General features: G+C 41.2%; 1 protein-coding gene across 2 annotated transcripts in view; it reads right to left on the bottom strand.

The window, feature by feature from the left end:
- DIAPH1 (diaphanous related formin 1) overlaps positions 1–20,373 on the bottom strand; it is a 102,243-nt gene that overhangs the window by 54,008 nt on the left and 27,862 nt on the right. For both annotated transcript variants that reach the window (XM_070570561.1, XM_070570562.1), the window contains 13 exons: positions 19,976–20,106; positions 19,692–19,778; positions 18,771–18,834; positions 17,511–17,650; positions 15,898–16,006; positions 15,324–15,434; positions 14,777–14,895; positions 13,498–13,614; positions 12,674–12,789; positions 11,843–11,907; positions 10,963–11,142; positions 9,427–10,185; positions 8,429–8,543 (listed from right to left, as the gene is read on the bottom strand). In XM_070570561.1, coding sequence (XP_070426662.1) covers positions 8,429–8,543; positions 9,427–10,185; positions 10,963–11,142; positions 11,843–11,907; positions 12,674–12,789; positions 13,498–13,614; positions 14,777–14,895; positions 15,324–15,434; positions 15,898–16,006; positions 17,511–17,650; positions 18,771–18,834; positions 19,692–19,778; positions 19,976–20,106 — 2,113 coding nt within the window. The remainder of the gene's footprint in view (positions 1–8,428; positions 8,544–9,426; positions 10,186–10,962; positions 11,143–11,842; positions 11,908–12,673; positions 12,790–13,497; positions 13,615–14,776; positions 14,896–15,323; positions 15,435–15,897; positions 16,007–17,510; positions 17,651–18,770; positions 18,835–19,691; positions 19,779–19,975; positions 20,107–20,373) is intronic.

The following is a 20,373-nucleotide window of genomic DNA, read 5'->3' as shown; positions in this document are numbered from 1 at the left end:
TACCAGCAGCAACGGAATAAGATTGTTTTGTTAAAGGGCAAGCTATAGCTTCCTGTCTTAATTTTACTGATCAGTCCTCCAAATGAATTTCTTGGCCAGTAGAGGGCAGCATACCAAGCACTTTGTATCTCAAAACAACAGAGGTTGCCTCTCTCTAACGTGACTGCATCATTAGCAGACGTAACAATGACACATCTAAAATAGAAGAGATCCATGTGCCATCTGGTGGCAAAAAGGAGAAGAGCACACTGCAGATATGATATATCAAATTCCTCCACTTTAGAAGGAATTAAAGTTTAATTATCTTTATCTGATGACACCCTCCTTAAATCTCCACCAGTAAGCCTTCTATGGAAACTACATCAGTAGCCTTCATGCCAAAGTTTTAAAGCTTTGCACTGGTTTAGCTCTGTACCCCCAAACACTGGTTGTAAGCAAGCAGCAACTCCTAATGCCTCACATCAGAGCATGGAAAAAGGAGAATGAAACTCAGACCAAAACAAACAAAACAACATAAAAACTTAGAAAGCTGTCAAAATAAAATAAGAGTCTGAGATGATGACAGATAACACACAAGACAGCTTATGCAAGAAAAAAGAAGGAAAAAAGATAGTAAGAGAACTAGAAGTTTAGAACTGAAAAGTACCTTTAGGTTCATTCATCGCATTTTACAGATGAGGAAAGAGTCAAAGTATGAAGGAAAACCTCTGATGCAATCTCATTCGTAGTCAGATTAAAACAAGATATCACTTTTCCCCTATCAGACACTATGATAAATAATTTGGTGGAAATGTAAATTGGTATAATCCTATTACCTAGCAATTTGGGCACAGAAATTTTATTGTTAAGAATTTACTGTAAAGAAATACAAGTATACAGAGATAAATATAAAATGATGTTTCCTGCAGCACTGCTTGTAATATAAAAATTGGTAACAAATTCTCAGTAAGGGATGAGTTGTACATATTTGTATTATTCATCTGACAGAACTCAACTATCCATTAAAAATAATGAGGTAGATCCATATGTAATGACATCAGAGATGCTGAAACATGTTAAGCAAAATACAGAACAGTGTCTACCATATGGGATCACATAGATTACATTAAAAAATGCGTATACCCTCACATTTCCGTAATTTTACCTTTTAATTCCCCTGCTCCTTAATTTTCCAATAAGGTTCTATTTGAAAATTTCCCACAGGGCCGGCTCCGTGGCCGAGTGGTTAAGTTCACGTGCTCCACTGCGGCGGCCCAGGGTTCAGATCCTGGGCGCAGACATGGCACTGCTTGTCAGGCCACATTGAGGTGGCGTCCCACATCCCACAGCTAGAAGGACCTGCAACTAGGATGTACAACTATGTACCCGGGGGGGTTGGGACAGAAAGCAGGAAAAGAAAAAAAAAAAGATTGGCAACAGTTGTTAGCCCAGGTGCCAATCTTTAAAAAAAAAAAAAAAGAAAATTTTCCACAATTTCTCAAGTGAACTAAAGGAGAAAGGATTTTGCCCATTCCTTTATTAGAATAATATACGCATACGAAAGGTATGATTAACCAGGGTCACTCTGAGGCAGGAGAGGGAGATTTTGTATTTTCAGAGTATTCTATACATTTGTTGAAATGAATATATCACATTAGTCAGCAATTGGCTTCCGAGAGGTCATGGTAACAGAGACACAGACAGTGGGTAAAATAATGGTGGAAGAAAATAACCACGCAAGCTCCTCTTCTGATTGCTTCAGTTTTCTCAGTGAAGTAGAAAGAGAACATCCTCAAGTGAGAATGAGGATGAGGGAGGTGTTGGGCCTTTTGAGGAGAGAAAAGGTGTGAAATAATCACTCAGGAGAGTAAGGAATTGAATGGACTAGAAATGTTTAATATCTGATTGCCTGGCAGCATCAAGGGCCAAGCAACATTGCAAACTGAGCAGAGAGCCAGAGAAAGACAGCCACTGAGGCAGGAGAAAGAGTAAGACCATCTGCTGTCCTGAAAGCAAGTGAAGAAAGTATACCAAGGAGGGCCAGCTGCATGTTTTTCTCCAGCCATGTTCACTTGCACAGCAACAGGTGCAGGATGGCTAGAGAGAGGGCATTAACCAGGACTGCAGTCTTGCCAATCGAATATGATGAAATGAGACAGAGGTAATGGAAGAAAAAAATAACAACAAGGGAGTCATTATTACAATGATTAACCATGGAATCTTAGCTGATGAGGAGAGTGAAGTCATCAAAAGGGCGAAGGACAGTGAAAAGGTGTTAAAATAAATGGACTGTAAGTCTCAGTGGGACTGGAGAATTATTGGGGTCAGGGTACTAAAGAGAGCGAGGTAAAAAGATAGAACTTGGGTGGTATGAAATTCAGACTGTGGAAGGGCTGCAGTTATTGCTGATGACCAGAGGCAAGAACAGGTGGGGTAGGGGAGAGGAGAAGATGACTGGAAAAGAATACAAGGATTTCTGAGGCTAGAATATTGGTAGGATCATGACCCTTTTGTACAGAAATTGCTAAGAAATAAGACAGAAGTAGCACTGGAGTACTGCAGAGAGGGGCCAGGAGCCAGGAGCTGGCTAAACTGCTGGAGAGATAGGAGGAGTAACTTGGGGTTTTGGTAGATGATAGCACAAAGAGAGGAACTGGGTGGTAAAATCTGATGTCACGAGATTCAGAATTATGGGTTTTTAGGAAAGGGAAAGGTGGAATGACCTGAAAGTGGCAATGAAGAACAAAGAGGACACCTACCCCATCTCCAGGTCCATCAGGGTGAGGTTTTTGGGAGGAAAAAAACCACCACATGAGAGGGCAAGAGGGAAAGCAGTGTTGCGGGAAAGCCAGGTTTCTGGTGAGGTTGATGACATACGAGATTTTGCTGGTAAGGGACCATGAATTCCAGAAGGCACAGTGGTGAGGTTTCAGGTAGGATGTGAAAAGGAGACAGAACAGGAGATACACAAAACCTTATGGGGATTCGAGTAAATTCGAGTAAGGAAGATGAGGATGACCTGGGAGTCTGGGGCTTCCTGTGGTGAGTGACATAAACCAAGATAAATGGCTAATATTAGATCCAGTGGATTCAAGACAAATAGTGATGGCAAGGTTGGGAGTATAGAGGAGTATGTGAAGGGGTAGTTTAGGTGTTTTTTTACACCATTGATGATGGGGAGATGACAATGCAGAGGAGGCGTGTACTTGTTAAATGTGCAGGACTCCTGGTAACCCAAGGTGATAGGGATAGACATATTTTAAATAACAAGGAAATATTATCTGATATTATGGAACTTCCAAACTGCTTTGTGCTAATAGTCTGACCCTACTCAAAACCCAAGAGAAGTTAGTAATTAAAAGACAACAATCCCAACAAATGTTCACTTGAGTAGCATCTAATCTTATACACTTGAGAGGAGTAAAGAACTGATAGAACAGACATCTTTCTGCCAAGAGACTCACTGAATAAGGTGGAGCATGTTGCACTCTTACAAAATCTTGTTTCTAGAGGTTAGAGTTGCAGAAGCTGTAAAGATTCACTAGGATGTTTCCTGATAAAGATCCAACTGGGTGGATGCCACCTAGCAGACAGAAGAGGATCACCGGGAAAGGAAAAAGACACTTAGATCCCTTTTGGCAAAGAGGGGATTCCTCCCCCACCAAAGTCTCCTGCTGAAGCCTGAACTAAGAAGGTTCTGGGAGAACAGTAGACAGGTAAACCTACAGTTTAGAAACAGTTCTCACTTGTGAGACAACAGCATAAACCTTGGGATCGGGACACACCCCGTCAAATCCTAACTAGAATAGTTATGTTTACGGTAATTCTCAGCTCTTGGTGAAAAATCTTACTTTTTAGCCAGAGTTCTTTCTAAATTACTGCCACTAACTACTTGGGGAACTGTTCTGATCCTCACAGTTCCCATAATGCACCTTACACTTTAACAGGGAGAGGGTCTAATGCTACATATTGTCCACTGCACACCTACTAAGGGGGATTAAGCCTATGTATCTTATGAGTCCAAAAGGTTTTGGAAGGAAGGAATAAACCCAAAAAGAAAAACACCACTCTACTTGGACATCAGTGATCACTTACCATGCTACATTTCAAGACATATTTTTAATGGGATCATGTCATCAACAAAAGACAGTAAGAATTAAAGGAAAGCAGAATGAAAAATGTTGTTATCCTGTACATACAAATAATGACCTGAGGCCACCACAGTGATGAAAATGTTCCCTAGGAGAAGATGAAAAAAAAATAATATTTAACTACTAAACATGTTCCCAAGGAATTCAAGAAGCAGAGTCAACAAAGAGACCATGATAAAACACTCCTTGCTGATCACAATAAGGAAAGTGAGAAAGTGAACAAGGACTAGAAGTTTTATGGCATTGCCTATCAAATCTGAATAGAAAATATTCCCTGGCAAGGAATAAATCAACTAAGTAAATTCCTGATTTACAGGAAATCAAGAGTTCAGAAACAAGAGACCAACCCTTAAAAGATAAAAATGTGTAAGAGAACCCGTACTGTAAATTTAAGGACCAGTTCCTTTCTCTTAGCTCTTCTCTTAGTAAAAAGGCACACATCTTCCTGAACCTTAATGACATAGTGGCTGGGGACCTTAGACTATAGGAGGCAGATGTAAAGAGCAAGGCGGATAGCAGCAGCCGGTAGGTATACAAGAGGTTTCAGGTATCAATAAAATATAAGAGGAATACAGGCATGTTTAACAAATGTCAGAGACTTGTGTTTAGCAAATGAGAGAGGAAATAATGTAATATTACGAAAACCTGGTGTCCAAATAACTTCCTTATCAAGACTGGCAACTACTGGGCTGAAATCATCTAAGCAGGACTTCTACTGTACTAGAGAAGCACATCTTGTATCTCCAACTGGATTAGTTTTGCGACAGTTGAATGTACTATAATCAGAACATGCCTGCTCTTCTTCAACCCTAAATATCCAGTATCTCACTTACTTTCCCTAATCCTATGTTCCTTTTTTGTACTCCTAAGAGTCACTGCCAACTCAAGGACATTTGTGCCTGAATGAATGAAGTGGTTGCAGAAGCCAGCATACCCCCTTCTTCCAGCTTTTGTCTGGATCCAAGCTTTCAGAAGCTCTTAGGGCAGGAACATACACTTCTGGGAGAGAGAGGGCTAGAGCACGGACTTTAGAGTCACACAGTCTGGAATCTGAACCTTGGCTCTGGCATTTACTATACAGCCTTGAGAAAGTTATCTAACCCATACCTCCACTTCTGATATTTACAGAGCAGTAATGAGTATTATCTATCATTTAACTATATCATCAATATTAAGACTATGAATGAAAGACTTGGTAACTGAAAACTGGTTGCCTACTTGAAAAAAGGATTAAGGAAGAAGATATTCTGAAATGTTACAATGGAGATGTTTAAAGCAAACCAGAAGCAACGTAAACCTTGCTTTCATACTGATGAGATCTGGGTCCTCTGAATCCTCACCTGTGAAGTTTCTAGAACTTGAAATTCCTTATCTGATAAAAACCTAAACTCTAAGAAGTCCAAAGTCTTTTTTATTAAAGTGTTCTTTTAGGGGCATGTGGTAAGGAAGGGGACCACTTGGGAACAGTCTGTATTGAGTATGCCAGCCTGAGCACCAAGACAGGGAGGCTCAAATTGCATCCGGAAAGACAGGGCAAGTTAGTTACCCCAATCACAGTGGACATTATACGTGGCCTTGGGTCCATATGCAGCACTTCCATCTGCAACTTGACGCCCTTGCACACGATATCAAAGCAATTACTTGTCCCCAAGAAACACACATTAAAACAAGCCCCAACTTCAAATACTGCTTGCTTCAGCATAGATTTACAGAGTAACTAAAGGGAAAGAAGACAAGAAAATGTAGAAGAAAAAATTTAATCAGACAACACTGAAGTCAGTAAAACACTGAAAATCCAAAGAAGAAATAATTTTTTAAAAGGCGATGTGTTTGTGTTTGCTCCTTGGGGGGAAATGATTGAAAACATGCAGATGTAGCACATGTGATGAGAAGCAGGAAGGTTTGGTTGCAACTGAGTGTTGCAGATAAATGTTAGAGTTGGGTAAACAATAAGTACTTATGACTATATTTGACAAGAAAAAAATCTCTTCCAGAAATTGCTTAAAATGATTGATTTACGATGTCTAAAAGATTGCTCATGATTTAATAATGTTTGAGAACACCTTCTCTAGTGCTTCCTAGTGAAAAGATTGGGAAATTAAGGCAGTGTGCCAATCTAACACTTGAAGGTCCTAACTAAAACTAAGGATATTTAAAGACTAGCTAGAAATTTCCTGCATCAAAATAGCAGCAATCTACTAGTGATGATTACTGCTACATGAAAATCAATACTGCCACTAAACTAAACTGACTAATTTATACATATTCCTTTTAGATTAAGATACAGAGATTTCTAATAATTTAAGGGAAAAAAAAGAAGCCAAAGCTGCTAGAAAGTTAGAGCCTTCAATGAATAGAAAGTAGTTTCCAAGGCAGAAATTGAGAGCTGAAGGAGCATTAAAAAGTTTAGTTACGTTGTTGAAAATAACAAAAGATGAGACAAGGTCTTGCTTGGGTATTTTTAAAACACTATATACCAGTTCACAGGGGGAATATAACGCCAAGGAAGACCACTAAACCGCAGAAGATCCCACTACAATCAATAGTAACACAAAGGTACAGGATAAAAGAAGGATCAGACAAAACAGGGGAGGAAAAGAGGCCCTGTACATTTGTGGTGGCACTCAGAGCACAGCCACAAGAAAGGGACCTATGCCAGAGGCCAACACAGGGATAGATTCTGTGAACTTACGAATTAGGAAATCATTTGATTTTGATTTTCATTGTCAACTAGTCTTTGGTGATATACTAGAGTAGTATAAGTGGTCATTATCACAGCATTTTTAAGTAAGAGGGTAGAAGTATTTCCCTGGGCTGGACTTCAGTCCAGAAAGTGACAGTTCTCTTAAGAGGAAAAGGCCACTTTGCCCTGAATCCTAGGGCAATAGGACAGGCCTGAGCACTGTGATCTTACACTCCTAGACACACTCACGTAACTAGGGGCCCCTAAAGGCACCTATCCATCTGTTAGGCTCCTTATTAGAACAAAGTGCAGCCTGGTTCCATGAGACCACTAGAGGAAAAAAATAATAATTGTCTTTAAAAATGCTTATTTACTTGGGTGAAGGTAGGGAGAGGAAGTGCTCCAAAGTTACAGTTAATTTTAATCACTAGGGTCATAATAAATCTCTAAATAAACAAAAAAGCTGTAAGGAAATGGAAATACAAAACTATTGGGCTATAATTGTCATTAAGTACATGACAAGATCATCCAAACACTGTATCCCTGAGGGGAAATACTACAACTGTCCCATCATAAGGCAGCACAAAACCACAAGAATTAGGAAGTGAAGAAAGAAGAGGGCAAAATAGATCAACTCTTCTAAAAAAAAGTGGGGGGGAAGATATGAATATGAAGAAGAAAAGAATTTATATTAAAAAACATGGAGCAAAAGTCAAGATCCCTGGATCTGGTCTTATAACCTTGGGCAAGCTACCTAACTAGTCAGTCTATATATGCTACACAATGGAGACGATACACATCCTATCTCATAAGGCTTCTTTGCAGGTCCAATAGGGCAACAGAAGTTAAAGCACTTTGAAAAGTATAAAACACAACACAAATGTGAGGTAATGGTTATGATTACTTGAGTTGTCCCTAATCTTCCAAAGAAAGAACAAGTATATGGTAGCTTCAACTTAGAATAATGTTCTTCCCTGTCAGTTCAGATCACAGCTACTGGTCCTATAGATTCTAAAAAAACTGGCAAAAGAGAAATCAACCTCAATCTCTGGTCTCAGTTTTCTAAAGAGAAATTCCTTTACTGTTTCATTTTTTTCTCTAATATTTGAAAGACCTAACTAAAAGGCTCTTCTGTGTTCTTACCTTTCGAAGCTGCAGGAGCAAAGGGCCAGGAAGGAGCAAGCATCAGATATTGGAAAGAAATGAAAGAAAGAAAAGGAATCACACATGGTTCTTTATTGTTGGAGACAGTTGCTCAACCACATGACCTATTAAACACTTAGCCCAACCCTTGTCAATTAAGTGTGTAGGTCTGGGGACAGAACCTTAAGGCAGTACCACTTAAAGAGTATCATCAAAATGGGCCCAGACTGAGCTTGTCACATTTATCTCATATCCCCGCAAGTTATATTGACATAAAATACCTACATGTAACACACAGTTGCCCTTCCCAACCCAAGCATCTCAAGAATACAAAAATATCTTATTTTCCTCTGAATAGGAAAACCCATCTCTCTTCACTCCTCACCCAGGGAAGGGAAAGGAATGAGAAACCCACTTAAAGGATATTCTAAGTCCTACACTGACCCTTTGCATGAAAGAGGAAGGGACTCACTCTTGGTCTGGGCAGAGAAGGTAAGGGTAAGTTTGGCGAAAAGTTCATTGTTCTCAAAGCGGTCCTCCTTCACCTTTGTCCAGAAGCAGTCCTGGGAAAGGTCCTCAGCAACAAACTGTGGATACAAGCAGGGTATCAAGAGTTAACTAAGTTGAACTCTGTACTTTCCATGCTAGAAAACTGATCATGATGCAAAAGAGGTGGCTGGCTGGTTATTAGCAATGTCATACTAGAATAAGACTAACCTGAGAACAGCTGTGTTCTTTGTGGTAGGATCCCGAGATGATGATTCCAGTTTATTTATTGGTGATTATTCAAGAACTAGATTCAGTTATGCTACTTATCCTCCTTCCAACCCCAAATCCTCTACTTTTAGAAGGTTTAGGGCTTCATTTTGCATCTTCCCTTGTCCTACATTTTTCCCATCAATTTGGCTGTGTACCAAATCTGTTCATTTTAGGAACAAATTCCTAGTTTAACTTGGTTTCTGGAAGCAAAAGGCTGGCATAGAATCACAGGGGTCTCAAACATATAGTGGGAGAGTGGAAGTAATTCCCTCTAACACATAGTGTGCTATGGAAACATATCCTGTGTAGCTCATTTACTGGGGGGGGTGGGGTAGGGAAGTGTATCCATAAATCCATGACTTTTGGATCAGCACAATTACCAGTAGCTTGCAGATTGGTGAAATGGCTATTATCAAACTGTGTTACCATGGTGCTCAGATCCTCAGAGAAAAGGCAAAAAACTAACTTAAAGATAAGTTTAAGTTTTATAGCAGAGTATAGTGATGTATGGCATAGGAGAACTTGCCAAGGTGATGTATGGCATAGGAGAAGCCTAATACCTGCTGAATAAACAAACATAAGCATGAGTAGAACTTGAAGACAGACAGATGTGAGCCATAAGAAAGGGAAGCCCACCCTGGCACAAAATACAAAGTAGGAGACTGAAGTGGTTTCTTAAGATCTACTGATGAAATGGACAGAAATTCTTACCTTGGACCAGTTTGGCCTCCGGAGCTGCACTTCTGGCTTATAAAGTTTCTTTGGGGTTAATCCAAATGGCAGAACTGGGGCAGCAGGAACTCCAAATCCAAAAGGGGGAGGTGGAGGCATACCCATTCCGGGTGGAGGTGGAGGAATGCCAGGGCCTCCAGGAAATGGAGGGGGTGGAGGGATTCCAGCACCACCAGGAAGAGGGGGAGGGGGAGGTGGCATTCCTGGTCCTCCAGGCAAGGGAGGAGGGGGTGGGGGGATGCAAGCACCCCCAGGCAAAGGAGGGGGTGGAGGGATGCTAGCACTCCCAGGCAAAGGAGGGGGTGGGGGGATGCTAGCACTCCCAGGCAAAGGAGGGGGTGGGGGGATGCTAGCACTCCCAGGCAAAGGAGGGGGTGGAGGGATGCTAGTACCCACAGGCAGAGGAGGGGGTGGAGGGATGCTAGTACCCTCAGGCAGAGGAGGGGGTGTGGAGATGCAAACATCCCCAGGCAAAGGAGAGCCGCTTGAGGAGGTGTAACTGCCCCCAGGTAAGGGAGGGGGAGGTGGAGGAGGTGGTGGAGAGGGAACTGTATCACTCCCAGGGAGAGGTGGTGGGGGTGATATGCTAACCCCCACTTTAGCAGTGCCAGAGTCACCAGGCAAAGGAGGGGCAGAGGCAACAGAAGCACTGCTGGGAGGGGCTACAGCAGTAACTGCAGCGGAAATGGAAGCCATTTCTTTCTTGGCGTCTTCCAGTTCCTTGGACAGCTTGGCAACCTAGAGAAATAACATCGATGGGAGTATTTCTCACTCCACTTCAAGGAGTACTGGGGCTGGAAGGGACGTAAGAAATTCCTTAATCCAAACTTCTCGGTTTACAAATGAAGGGACTCAAAGGAGTCAGATGAAATGATTTGTCTAAAGTCACATGGCTCTTTAGTGGCAGACAAAACTAGAATTCAGGTCTTCATGTTCTTAGTTCACCATGCTTTGCATTAAAAAGGTAATTTCAACCTTTATGTTAAACTCTCCCTTTGAGAAGAAAATGGACTGGTCAAGTAAATCAAATATTCTAGTTATACAATTAACATATGTGCTATATAGGTGACTATTTAATCATATAAGTGATCAAGTTATCAGATATCACAAATCATTTAAATATTTACAAGTACAGAGAGAGTGTGTGGGGATAAATCTGTCCAGAGATGATTAAAATAACAGAAAAACAGCAGATATGAGAATGATTTATTTAGTTTTTACTCCTAAATTTATTAGAAGAGTATTATCTTCATTTTTGGGTAGTACTGTGACTGACTTTATTCTTTCTGTTGTTCTGTATTTTGCAAATTTTCAATCTTATATATTACTTAGCCCCAAAATAAAACAAAACAAAAACAGTAAATGATTTTAAAAATATGCACTATCTAACTATATTACCTATTTTTGCTGAATCCTCCGTAGGAGTAAGATGACTGACTCCTGTTCCAAGACAGGCTCATTCTGAGGCTGCTGACAGCAATTGCAGGTCACTCTGTCTTCCTGCTCAGATCTTACCTCTCCTGTGAGCTGAGACACCTCTGCTTCCAGGCCCTGTTTCTCTGTAGCAATCTGTTGCTTTTCAGAATCCAATGCATCCTTTTCTCCCTGAAGATCCTGAAGTTTCTGCTCAAAGTCACTTTCCATCTTTTTCATTTCCACCTGTAGCTCATGTCGGGCTGTTAACTCTGAGTCCAGCTAAAGGAGAAAGGAATCAGGCTCCCAGTAAGCTCTCCATCTCAGCAAGAAGCACAAGTGTTATTCCCCATAATTTACTGTTTTGTGCCAATCCTTGATCTTTGGAGCTCACAACCCAGGGAATGCCTGGGAAAAAGAGCACCTTAAAATTTTGACCTTAAATCAAGGTTAAAGGAGGGGGAAACCAGGGATCATTTCCATAGTCCACCTATTTTTGGAATTATAATAATAATAAAAAAAAACCCTAAGATTTTAAAGACATTTAGCAAGGACAGCTATCATGTACAATCCCAGTAGTCTCTAGGATCAAAAACCTATCACCTACAATAGGAGACCTTAATAATTGAAGGAAAAAAGATAATTCAGACATATTCCAGTTCCTATTGTTCTAGGGAGAAGAGGCCTGAGATATCAAGCAAATCTGAGTGCTGTCACTATTATATGAGTGCCGTCTGTCTTTCCTGTCCGGCCCAGGGGCCCAAGGACTGTGCAACTCACCACTAACTAGCTCCTCATGATTACATCCATACCACTTTCTCCACTGAGTAACCTATACCAGAAAGATTTCCCCTAGGAACTGCGATTGTGTGCTGAATGCTTTCAAAATATCACTGGTAACCGTTTCACATGTCAGAAAAATCATAATCTTTAGACAAAGAAAGAAAGATATATCCCAATTTTTTTGATCTCTCATACACACCTTCTTTTCCAGCTCTGTAGCTTTGGCTTCAGAGATCTCCACCTTTGTTTTATCAATCATTTGATCTGAAAAGAAGGAGAAGAGTCAGGAAGTAAAGTTCCCAATCTTCTTGACTTCCCCTCTCACAACCTAAGCCCTTCAATACAACCAAAGGGTAGTCTTTGGTCCTTTCGTTTATTTTTATTATCCTTCTTAAGGTTCTGCACTAGATAAAGAAGTGGAACTTCCAGTTAAATTCGAGATAAACCCTCTGAATGCCTGTTATGGAGTAAGGGCACCATGCTGCATGGCATGGAGAATGCCAACAAATGATACTTAATGAATCTCTGAGACCAGCAGGAGTCATAGATAACAGCTGAAGTCTCTTCAAAAGGTGGGGCGGTGTGTGAGAAGGGGTACATTTTTAGAATTGTGTAGAAATAAAGTCCTGTTTATTCCTAGCATAAATGTTGGTTATCACCTAAGAAAGGGCAAAAATGGAAATACTTGGGGGCCTGGCCCTGTGGCCAAGTGGTTAAGTTCTCACACTCTGCTGCAGGCGGCCCAGTGTTTCGTTGGTTCGAATCCTGGGCGCGGACATGGCACTGCTCATCAAACCACGCTGAGGCAGCGTCCTACATGCCACAACTAGAAGGACCCACAACGAAGAATATACAACTATGTACCGGGGGGTTTTGGGGAGAAAAAGGAAAACAAATAAAATCTTTAAAAAAAAAAGGAAATACTTGGGGACTAGAAAGATATCCTCTCTGAAATTTTCACTGAAAGAAAGATGCAAAATGAAAGGCAGAAGCAATGTTTTTAAGGAAACAGATAGAAGAATATGCTTACCAATCAGTCCTTCAATATCAATCTGGAGGTGCCGGCACTTGAAGTCAGGATCAGCCCCATTCTTGTGCAGAACTATCTGAGAAATACATTCTTCAATCAACTTATAATACTGCGGTCTACAAAAAAAACAAAATAAGGTTATTAAAGGAAAACCAAAATATAATTTTCAGAAGTATTCAGGATCAAGAAAAGTTAACTGCTTTGCCAATAGAGGGACCTAAGGATAAAGGTTCTGGAAAAGACCTTTTAATAAAATTAACAGCAGTATCGCTGCCACGCTAAGAAATCCCGCTCTTCCACCTCAGCTACCCTATCTACTTCAGATAATCGAATCTTTTTTTTTTTTTTTGAGGAAGATTAGCCCTGAGCTAACTACTACCAGTCCTCCTCTTTTTGATGAGGAAGTCTGGCCCAGAGCTAACATCCGTGCTCACCTTCCTCTACTTTATATGTGGGACGCCTACCACAGCATGGCGTGCCAAGCGGTGCCATGTCCGCACCTGAGATTCAAACTGGCGAACCCCGGGCCGCCAAGAAGCAGAACGTGCGAACTTAACCGCTATGCCACCCGGCCAGCCCCTAATCGAAACTTCTTGCCACCTGCCTCCTAGTACCAATCCTTTCCCATCTAAGAAGTTGAGCTTGATCCTTCCTATGATGGATAGTACTATTGCTCAATCTACCATGCCTGGAATTATTGCCTCCAGGTGACCTGAAAGAACTTTAAATTTCTACTTCCCTTTACAGACAACCTTTGAATTGAAAAATTTTGCTCTCTCCACTTAGGCTAAACTTCAAAACTTCCCACAAGTATACCATCTTACCTGGCCTCATAGTCATTTCGGACCAAGAGAAGGTGCTGCAGAATGGACAGGAAGTGTGGTTCTGCCTTTGAATCCTTCACTGTGTTTAAGAGAATCTGGAAGACTTCACTGAAGTCAGTGGAAAAGGAGACGAGGCTAAGGAAACTACACATTTAAAAATTACGTTTGACAGGTGGCTTGCCCAACTATCAGGAAAAGTAGCAAGATGCCACTTGTAACAGCTGTTCCTCCTGTAAACACTGCCCAAAACTTTAACCTCTATAAACTTCCTCTGGCCCAGGGACCAGTGAGTTGGGTGGTACTATACAGAGAGACAGAGAATTCCTCGTACCTGGCTTGAAAATCAAGCAGTAGACAGAAATGAAAAGGTAACTGCCTCAAAGTCATTTGTGGCAACTATCAATAGGTAACCAAATTACTCCCTCTGTCAGTCTCAGGGACACAAAGAGGAAAGCAAATGACAACCCCAACCCTGACTTGCGTATGGTCTCCAAAGACGAGCTCTACATCACAGTAAGCTAAGCTATCACGTACTAGGAGGTCCATACCAATTCCGATGGCTGCTTCCACGCTATGCAACCCTCAGATCACCTTCCCTAACTTCCCTGGTCCATGCTGAGGTAAATAAATCCAACAGGGGCCAGCTTCACGGCTGAGTGGTTAAGTTTGCGCACTCCACTTCGGCCACCCAGGGTTTTACCAATTCGAATCCTGGACACGGACGTGGCAGCACTCATCAGGCCACGCTGAGGCGGTGTCCCACATGCCACAACTAGAAGGACCCACAACTAAAATATGCAACCATGTCCTGGGGGGATTTGGACAGAAAAGTCAGGAAAATAAATAAATCCAACAGCAATCAACAGACACCCGCTCTATCTACCAAGAAGACACGCAGGCTGACATCCTGTTCTGAGTCATCACCCCCACATCATTCTATACAGGGATCTACAACTGAATATCTCATCTGTCTTTTTTTTTTTTTTTTTCTTAAGATTGGCACCTGAGCTAACAATTGTTGCCAATCTTCTTTTTTTTTTCTTCTTCTTCTTCTCCCCAAAGCCCCCCATCACATAGTTGTATATTCTAGTTATGAGTACCTCTGGTTGTGCTATGTGGGACACAGCCTCAGCATGGCCTGACAAGTGATGCCATGTCTGCTACCAGGATCCGAACCAGCAAGACCCTGGGCGGCCAAAGCAGAACACGTGAACTTAATCACTCGGCCATGGGGCCAGTCCCCTCTCATCTGTCTTGAACCCAGTAAGTAAAAGGATATTCCATCTCCATTCGAATGTCATCCAGTCGTCCCTTCAGGTCATAGGAATCTTCTTCCCCTTGTTCATCAAACACATTTAGTTGTACTCTCATATCATCATTTTCAATCTCTCGAAGCTCCTGCCAATGGCAAAAGTATAGGTCAGGAAACCCAGAAGTGTCCTATGCTGACTAGAAACCCAAACCTTTCAACCTGGTTTTTATTTTTTTTTTTGAGGAAGATTAGCTCTGAACTAACTGCTGCCAATCCTCCTCTTTTTGCTGAGGAAGACTGGCCCTGAGCTAACATCCACGCCCATCTTCCTCTACTTTACATGTGGGACGCCTACCACAGCATGGCGTGCCAAGCGGTGCCATGTCCACACCCAGGATCTGAACCGGCGAACCCCAGGCCACCAAAGCAGAATGTGCGAACTTAATGGCTGTGCCACCAGGCCAGCCCCTAAACTTGGTTTTTAAGTTGAAAACCAAAGTTATCCCAAGGATGACTGGGCTATAGGAGCAGGAAGGAATCAACCCAGTCTTCCTAATGAAGTGTTGCATCTCACCTGCAACACTTGATGTAGCCCCAAGCGCATCAGTTCACTTCGGATATGAACTCGGAAGTCAAGTTCTTCAGCTGGTGTGATGAGAGCATTGATCAGCTGTAGGCACCCCACCTAAAATAAGAAAATTCAGCAGCTAAGTCAATGTTAAATCCTACAGATAAAGATTCCACTCTGTTAACATGCATTCTGAGGCCCCCAAATATAACCTAGAAGATGAAGTACAAAACTACAAGAATGATTTTCTGTTACAGCAATATGACCTGGTTTGAGCACAGGTTTGGAGAGCTCAGAGGTCTAAACAATTTCAAGGATTTGATGGCATAATTTATTCTAGGCCTAGGTTTTTCTAGCTTGTAAACAGATACTATGCCTTTTTTCCATCTCATAATAAGGAAAATGGTTCTTTCTCTGCCTTCTTGGAGAGCAGGATAATCATTTTCCCTTCAGAATGAATTCTGAAATATAAAATACATAGTTGGGAACCACTCCAGGTGTTCTATTAAAAGGTCAAATGAACTCAAGTCTTTTCATCTTGAATTCTATTCTTGGGCCCAGTCTCAGGGGATATACATGCCTTGAGCGCAATGGAGGTCCCACTTTTTAATCCATCCAGCAGTGGCTGGAAACGTTCCACTTCATCCATCTCAGCTCTTTCTGTCATCGCCTCCAAAACCCTTTCATTCCTGCCCAAGACAAAGGAAAAGGAGAGAACTGCCCAGGTGCTCTGACACAGACATGCACAACAGGTAGATAAATTATAGAGGGGCACACAGACCAGTTAGGAAACAGAACACTATCAATGTTTTGGATTTCTCACATTATTCTTCTCATCACCAAGAGCAGAGGCCAGATCTGCTGAAACCTAAGGACCATCTCCTCAGAACAATGCTCTCCCTAAAACCCATCCATAAACTCTTATCCACGGATACTAAATTAAGACCCCTGTTCTATGGAGTATAAATTGGTACAACTTTTTAACGGGTATTTAATAGTAATTTTATTTATTTATTTGGTGAGGAAGATTGGCCCTGAGCTAGCATCTGTTGCCAATCTTCTTTTTGTGTGAGGAAGATTGTCGCGGAGATAACATCTGTGCCAATCTTTCTTTACTTATGTCGGATGCTGCCACAGCGTGGCTTGACAAGCGATGCATAGGTCCGCGCCTGGGATCTGAACCCACAAACCCCAGGCGGTCAAAGCAGAGCATGTGAACTTAAGCACTATGCCACTGGGCCAGCCCCCAATAGTATCAATTTTTAATGCACATAACATTTGGCCTACTTCTAGAAATCTATCCAACATAAATGCATAAATGTGAAAGAACATATGTACAAAGATATTCTATTATCTTTGCATCATTTGTAACAGTAAAAATTCTTATCATCTAGAGTAGGGACAGAATCGCTTAAAAAAAAAGTCTACCTAAAAGTCTAGCAATGGAGGAATTTTTAAATAAATTATGGGGCATATATATTATGGAATGCTAAAGAGCCACTAAAGATAATAAGGTAGATCTAGACGTATCACCATAGAAGTATGTCCAAGATCTATTGCTAAACAAAACGAAACAAGTTGAAAAGAAAGAACGGCATGATTTAGCTTTTGCTAAATCAAACCCCTCCACAAAAATAAAAATCTATCCAATTATGTGATTGATTTTATAGGCAAAAGCCATCTTTCCTTCGCTTTAAGATACCATCTTTTGGAGTGGCAGAAGTATCAGAATCTACGAAATGCAATATATTTGTCTGTTCTGGAAAAATATCTATGAGACTGTGCCAAACGACTCACAGTGGTTACCTCTGCAGAAGAGGATTTGCCAAAGGGATGAGGCTGGTAAATTTTACTTTATATACTTCTATATTGTTTAAATTTTAATAATAACATTGTGTTACTTCTGAATTAAAAAGAAAAGTAAAAGAAACGCTTGTCCTCAACAATAGAGACATTAACGGAGATCTAGGAGATATCCTGCGATACCTCTAATAACCAGTGCTACACTCAGACCAGCCCCCTTCATTTAACAATCTTTCCTAAATATTAAGATTCAGTGTTCACATCTGGGAAGAAATACAGTCTTACCTAGTAAGCAAGACCAAGTAGACACCTAAGCAACTCAATTTTCCTCTAGACTAGGAAAGATAGTAAAAAAGAGAATGGAGAAGGGAAATAATTCCAGTTACATACATGTCCTCTGGCTGTGGCAGGATACAAAGAGCAGAAAGAAGCTTAGCTGCATCAATCATCATGTTGGGAACAGCAGGATCCATGGCTCTGACCAGCAGCAGGATCCCTTCTTCTGTCTCCAGCATGGTCTTGATTCCAAACTGGAAGGACAAGAACAGAGGAGGGAGGCTTAGCGGTGACAGGACCTAACCAGGGACAAGTTTAGGAGTTGTTACGGGTTGAATGGTGTTCCCCCCACAAATTCATATGTCGAAGTCCTAACCCTCAGTATCTTAGACTGTGACCTTATTTGGAAATAGCGTCATTGGCAGATGTAATTAGTTAAGTTACAATGAGGTTATATTAGAGTAGGGTGGTCCCTTAATCCAATATGACTGTTATCCTTATAAAAAGGGGAAATGTGGACACAGACATGCAAACACATGCCATGTGAACACAAAGACAGAGATCGGGACGATGTGTCTACAAGCCAAGGAATGCCAAAGATTGCTAGCCACCAGAAGCTAGGAGAAAGGCATGGAACATACTCTCCCTCACAGCCTTCAGAAGGAACCAACCCCGCCAACACCTTAATCTTGGACTTACAGCCTCTAGAACTGTGAGACAATAAATTTCTATTGCTTAAGACACACAGTTTGTAGTGCCTTGTGATAGCAGCCCTAGCAAACTAATACAGTGGTAGAATACTTTTCTCAATATGGCTAAACAGACATGAGCATAGCAAAATAATTTTCTAATAGATACAACAGAATCCTGTGTCTTCCAAGAATAAAATCTTTGATTCTTATGGTTCTTTTTAATGCCCCCCCAAAGGAATAAGTTAGTTATAACAAAATCAAAAAATAAGGAAGACAGATTTGCACTTTTGAAAAAACAACTGTGGGCTCCCTGGGTTTATATTCTACACACAAAAAAGGCAAAAAGATTCTACAGTAGGAATGCTCTGGGGAAAAGAACACACAAGCAGGGAATAAAGTAAACCTTGCAAAAACAATAACTATAGGCTAGAAAACTCAAGAATTATCAAAAGAAAGTATAAAAAGAGGAAGAAAATCAAGCCTACCCTCTGAAACAGACATGAGAACTCGGAAAAAAGGTCCATAGAAACATGTATATAAGGCAATCAAAAAGTTATGATACTAAAAGGGAAAGCTACAAGTCTTGAACCTCATATTCTTAGGTCCTTTTTGGAGTTTGCCAAAAGAAGAGAAAGAATAGGGGTCCTGATGGGAATTGGAAGGAAAATGGGAAAAATCTCACCTTATTGTTCATAAAAGCTTTCAAGCAGCGAATGATCTCATGCTTGTTACGGCTATCGTAGCTTCTGCATATAGAAAACATTATCGATGAACTCACTTTATTCTATACCCCTCTCCCATTTGTCTTCAGTCTTGCAAACAAGTGTCTTAGGAATGTCCTCAACTAGTAGCTGAGTAAATTCTGGCACACAGTACTTTGCCCTGAAACACTGGCAAAAACAGGCAGCTGAAGAGGGATCCCCACCATCAAAGACCTTTGGTTAATCCTCTCTCAGTCCAATAATTTAGCATTACATTAAAATCCTCCCTTAACTCCCTCTAGACTCTTAAATGCTAAATTCTATCAGGATAACATCCCATCTATTACCATTTGCCTCACTACTTCAAAGGCTTCAAGTCTGTACATTGAAGAGGTATAGGCACTGTGTTTGTTTTGGAAAGATCCCAGGAAGTAGAGAAGTCACTTTGGGTCAGTCTGGCTTCAAGGTAGCCTAAGACACTCCAACGTATCCCCAGTATTATTCCAACCCTGAATACTGTCACAATGCTAGTCTCAAACTGATCAAGTGTATCATAAGACTTCCAAGTAAGATATGACGCAGACCAGATCACATGGGAACTCTGGACTAAATCAGACCCTATTTCCAGACTGGATAAAAACCTGTGCAGGGAGACTCATAGTCTAATGTAGTATATATATCCTGTGTTATTCACTATGAAACTTAAGTTCCTCTTCCCTTTCCCATATCTATAATTATCATTCATCCTCTAGTCACCCCTAGAATAAACCCCATTCTCAGCTAACAGCACATTCTCCTAGCCTATAAGGTTACATTTATATTGCTATGTTCTCCTTTAGAGCAAACAGCCAAGTCCCCTACTACCCTCCACCCAGAAGATGTCAAAACTTAGATGTCCTCACCCAGCAATCTCTTCTTTCTCATCATGAAGTCGTTTCAGGATATCTAATAAGGAGGCCAGGCCCTCAGCACCAAATGTCTGCACCCAACTGTAAGGAACAGATAGAGACAATGCAGTATCAAATCAAACCAATAAATACTTATTCACCAAAATCAAGTTTAACCTGGCAACTCTTTACTCCCAATCCAGAACATTCTCATACTTCCCTGACTCCTTTGATCTTCAAGGCCCACCAGTGAAGTCTAACTGTGGGCTCCACTCCTGTTATCTCCTTAGAATCCTCACCTGACAGGGTTGTTGTTAAGAGAGACACGAAGGGACTCCAGGCAGCTGAGCAGAGGCATATCCCTCAAGCCTGACCTCAACTCCTGAATGTACATCATGGCAGACCTGGAGCTCTCCTTTTGGCTCATACCCTAGACAGGAGCACATAGACAGATTAGTAAACACTCCACGCAGTCATAAATTGGACTAGTGTTAGTCAATATAGTTTAAAGAATATCAGGGCAGACACCCATCACACACACCACCAAACTATGTGAGACTCAGAATTTCCCATCCCATTCCACATACATACTTCGTGAAGATTAAATCACGCAAAAAGTATGTAAGAATGGTAACTCATATGAGTGTAAACAATGAGTAGGCTTATATAACGGAATGAAATAGGACCAACGTAGACA

This window comes from Equus przewalskii, chromosome 13, assembly GCF_037783145.1.
Source record: "Equus przewalskii isolate Varuska chromosome 13, EquPr2, whole genome shotgun sequence".
NCBI classification, from domain to species: Eukaryota; Metazoa; Chordata; class Mammalia; order Perissodactyla; family Equidae; genus Equus; species Equus przewalskii.
The sequence above is the reverse complement of the archived record's forward strand: the minus strand, read 5'-3'. Positions and strand labels throughout refer to the sequence as shown.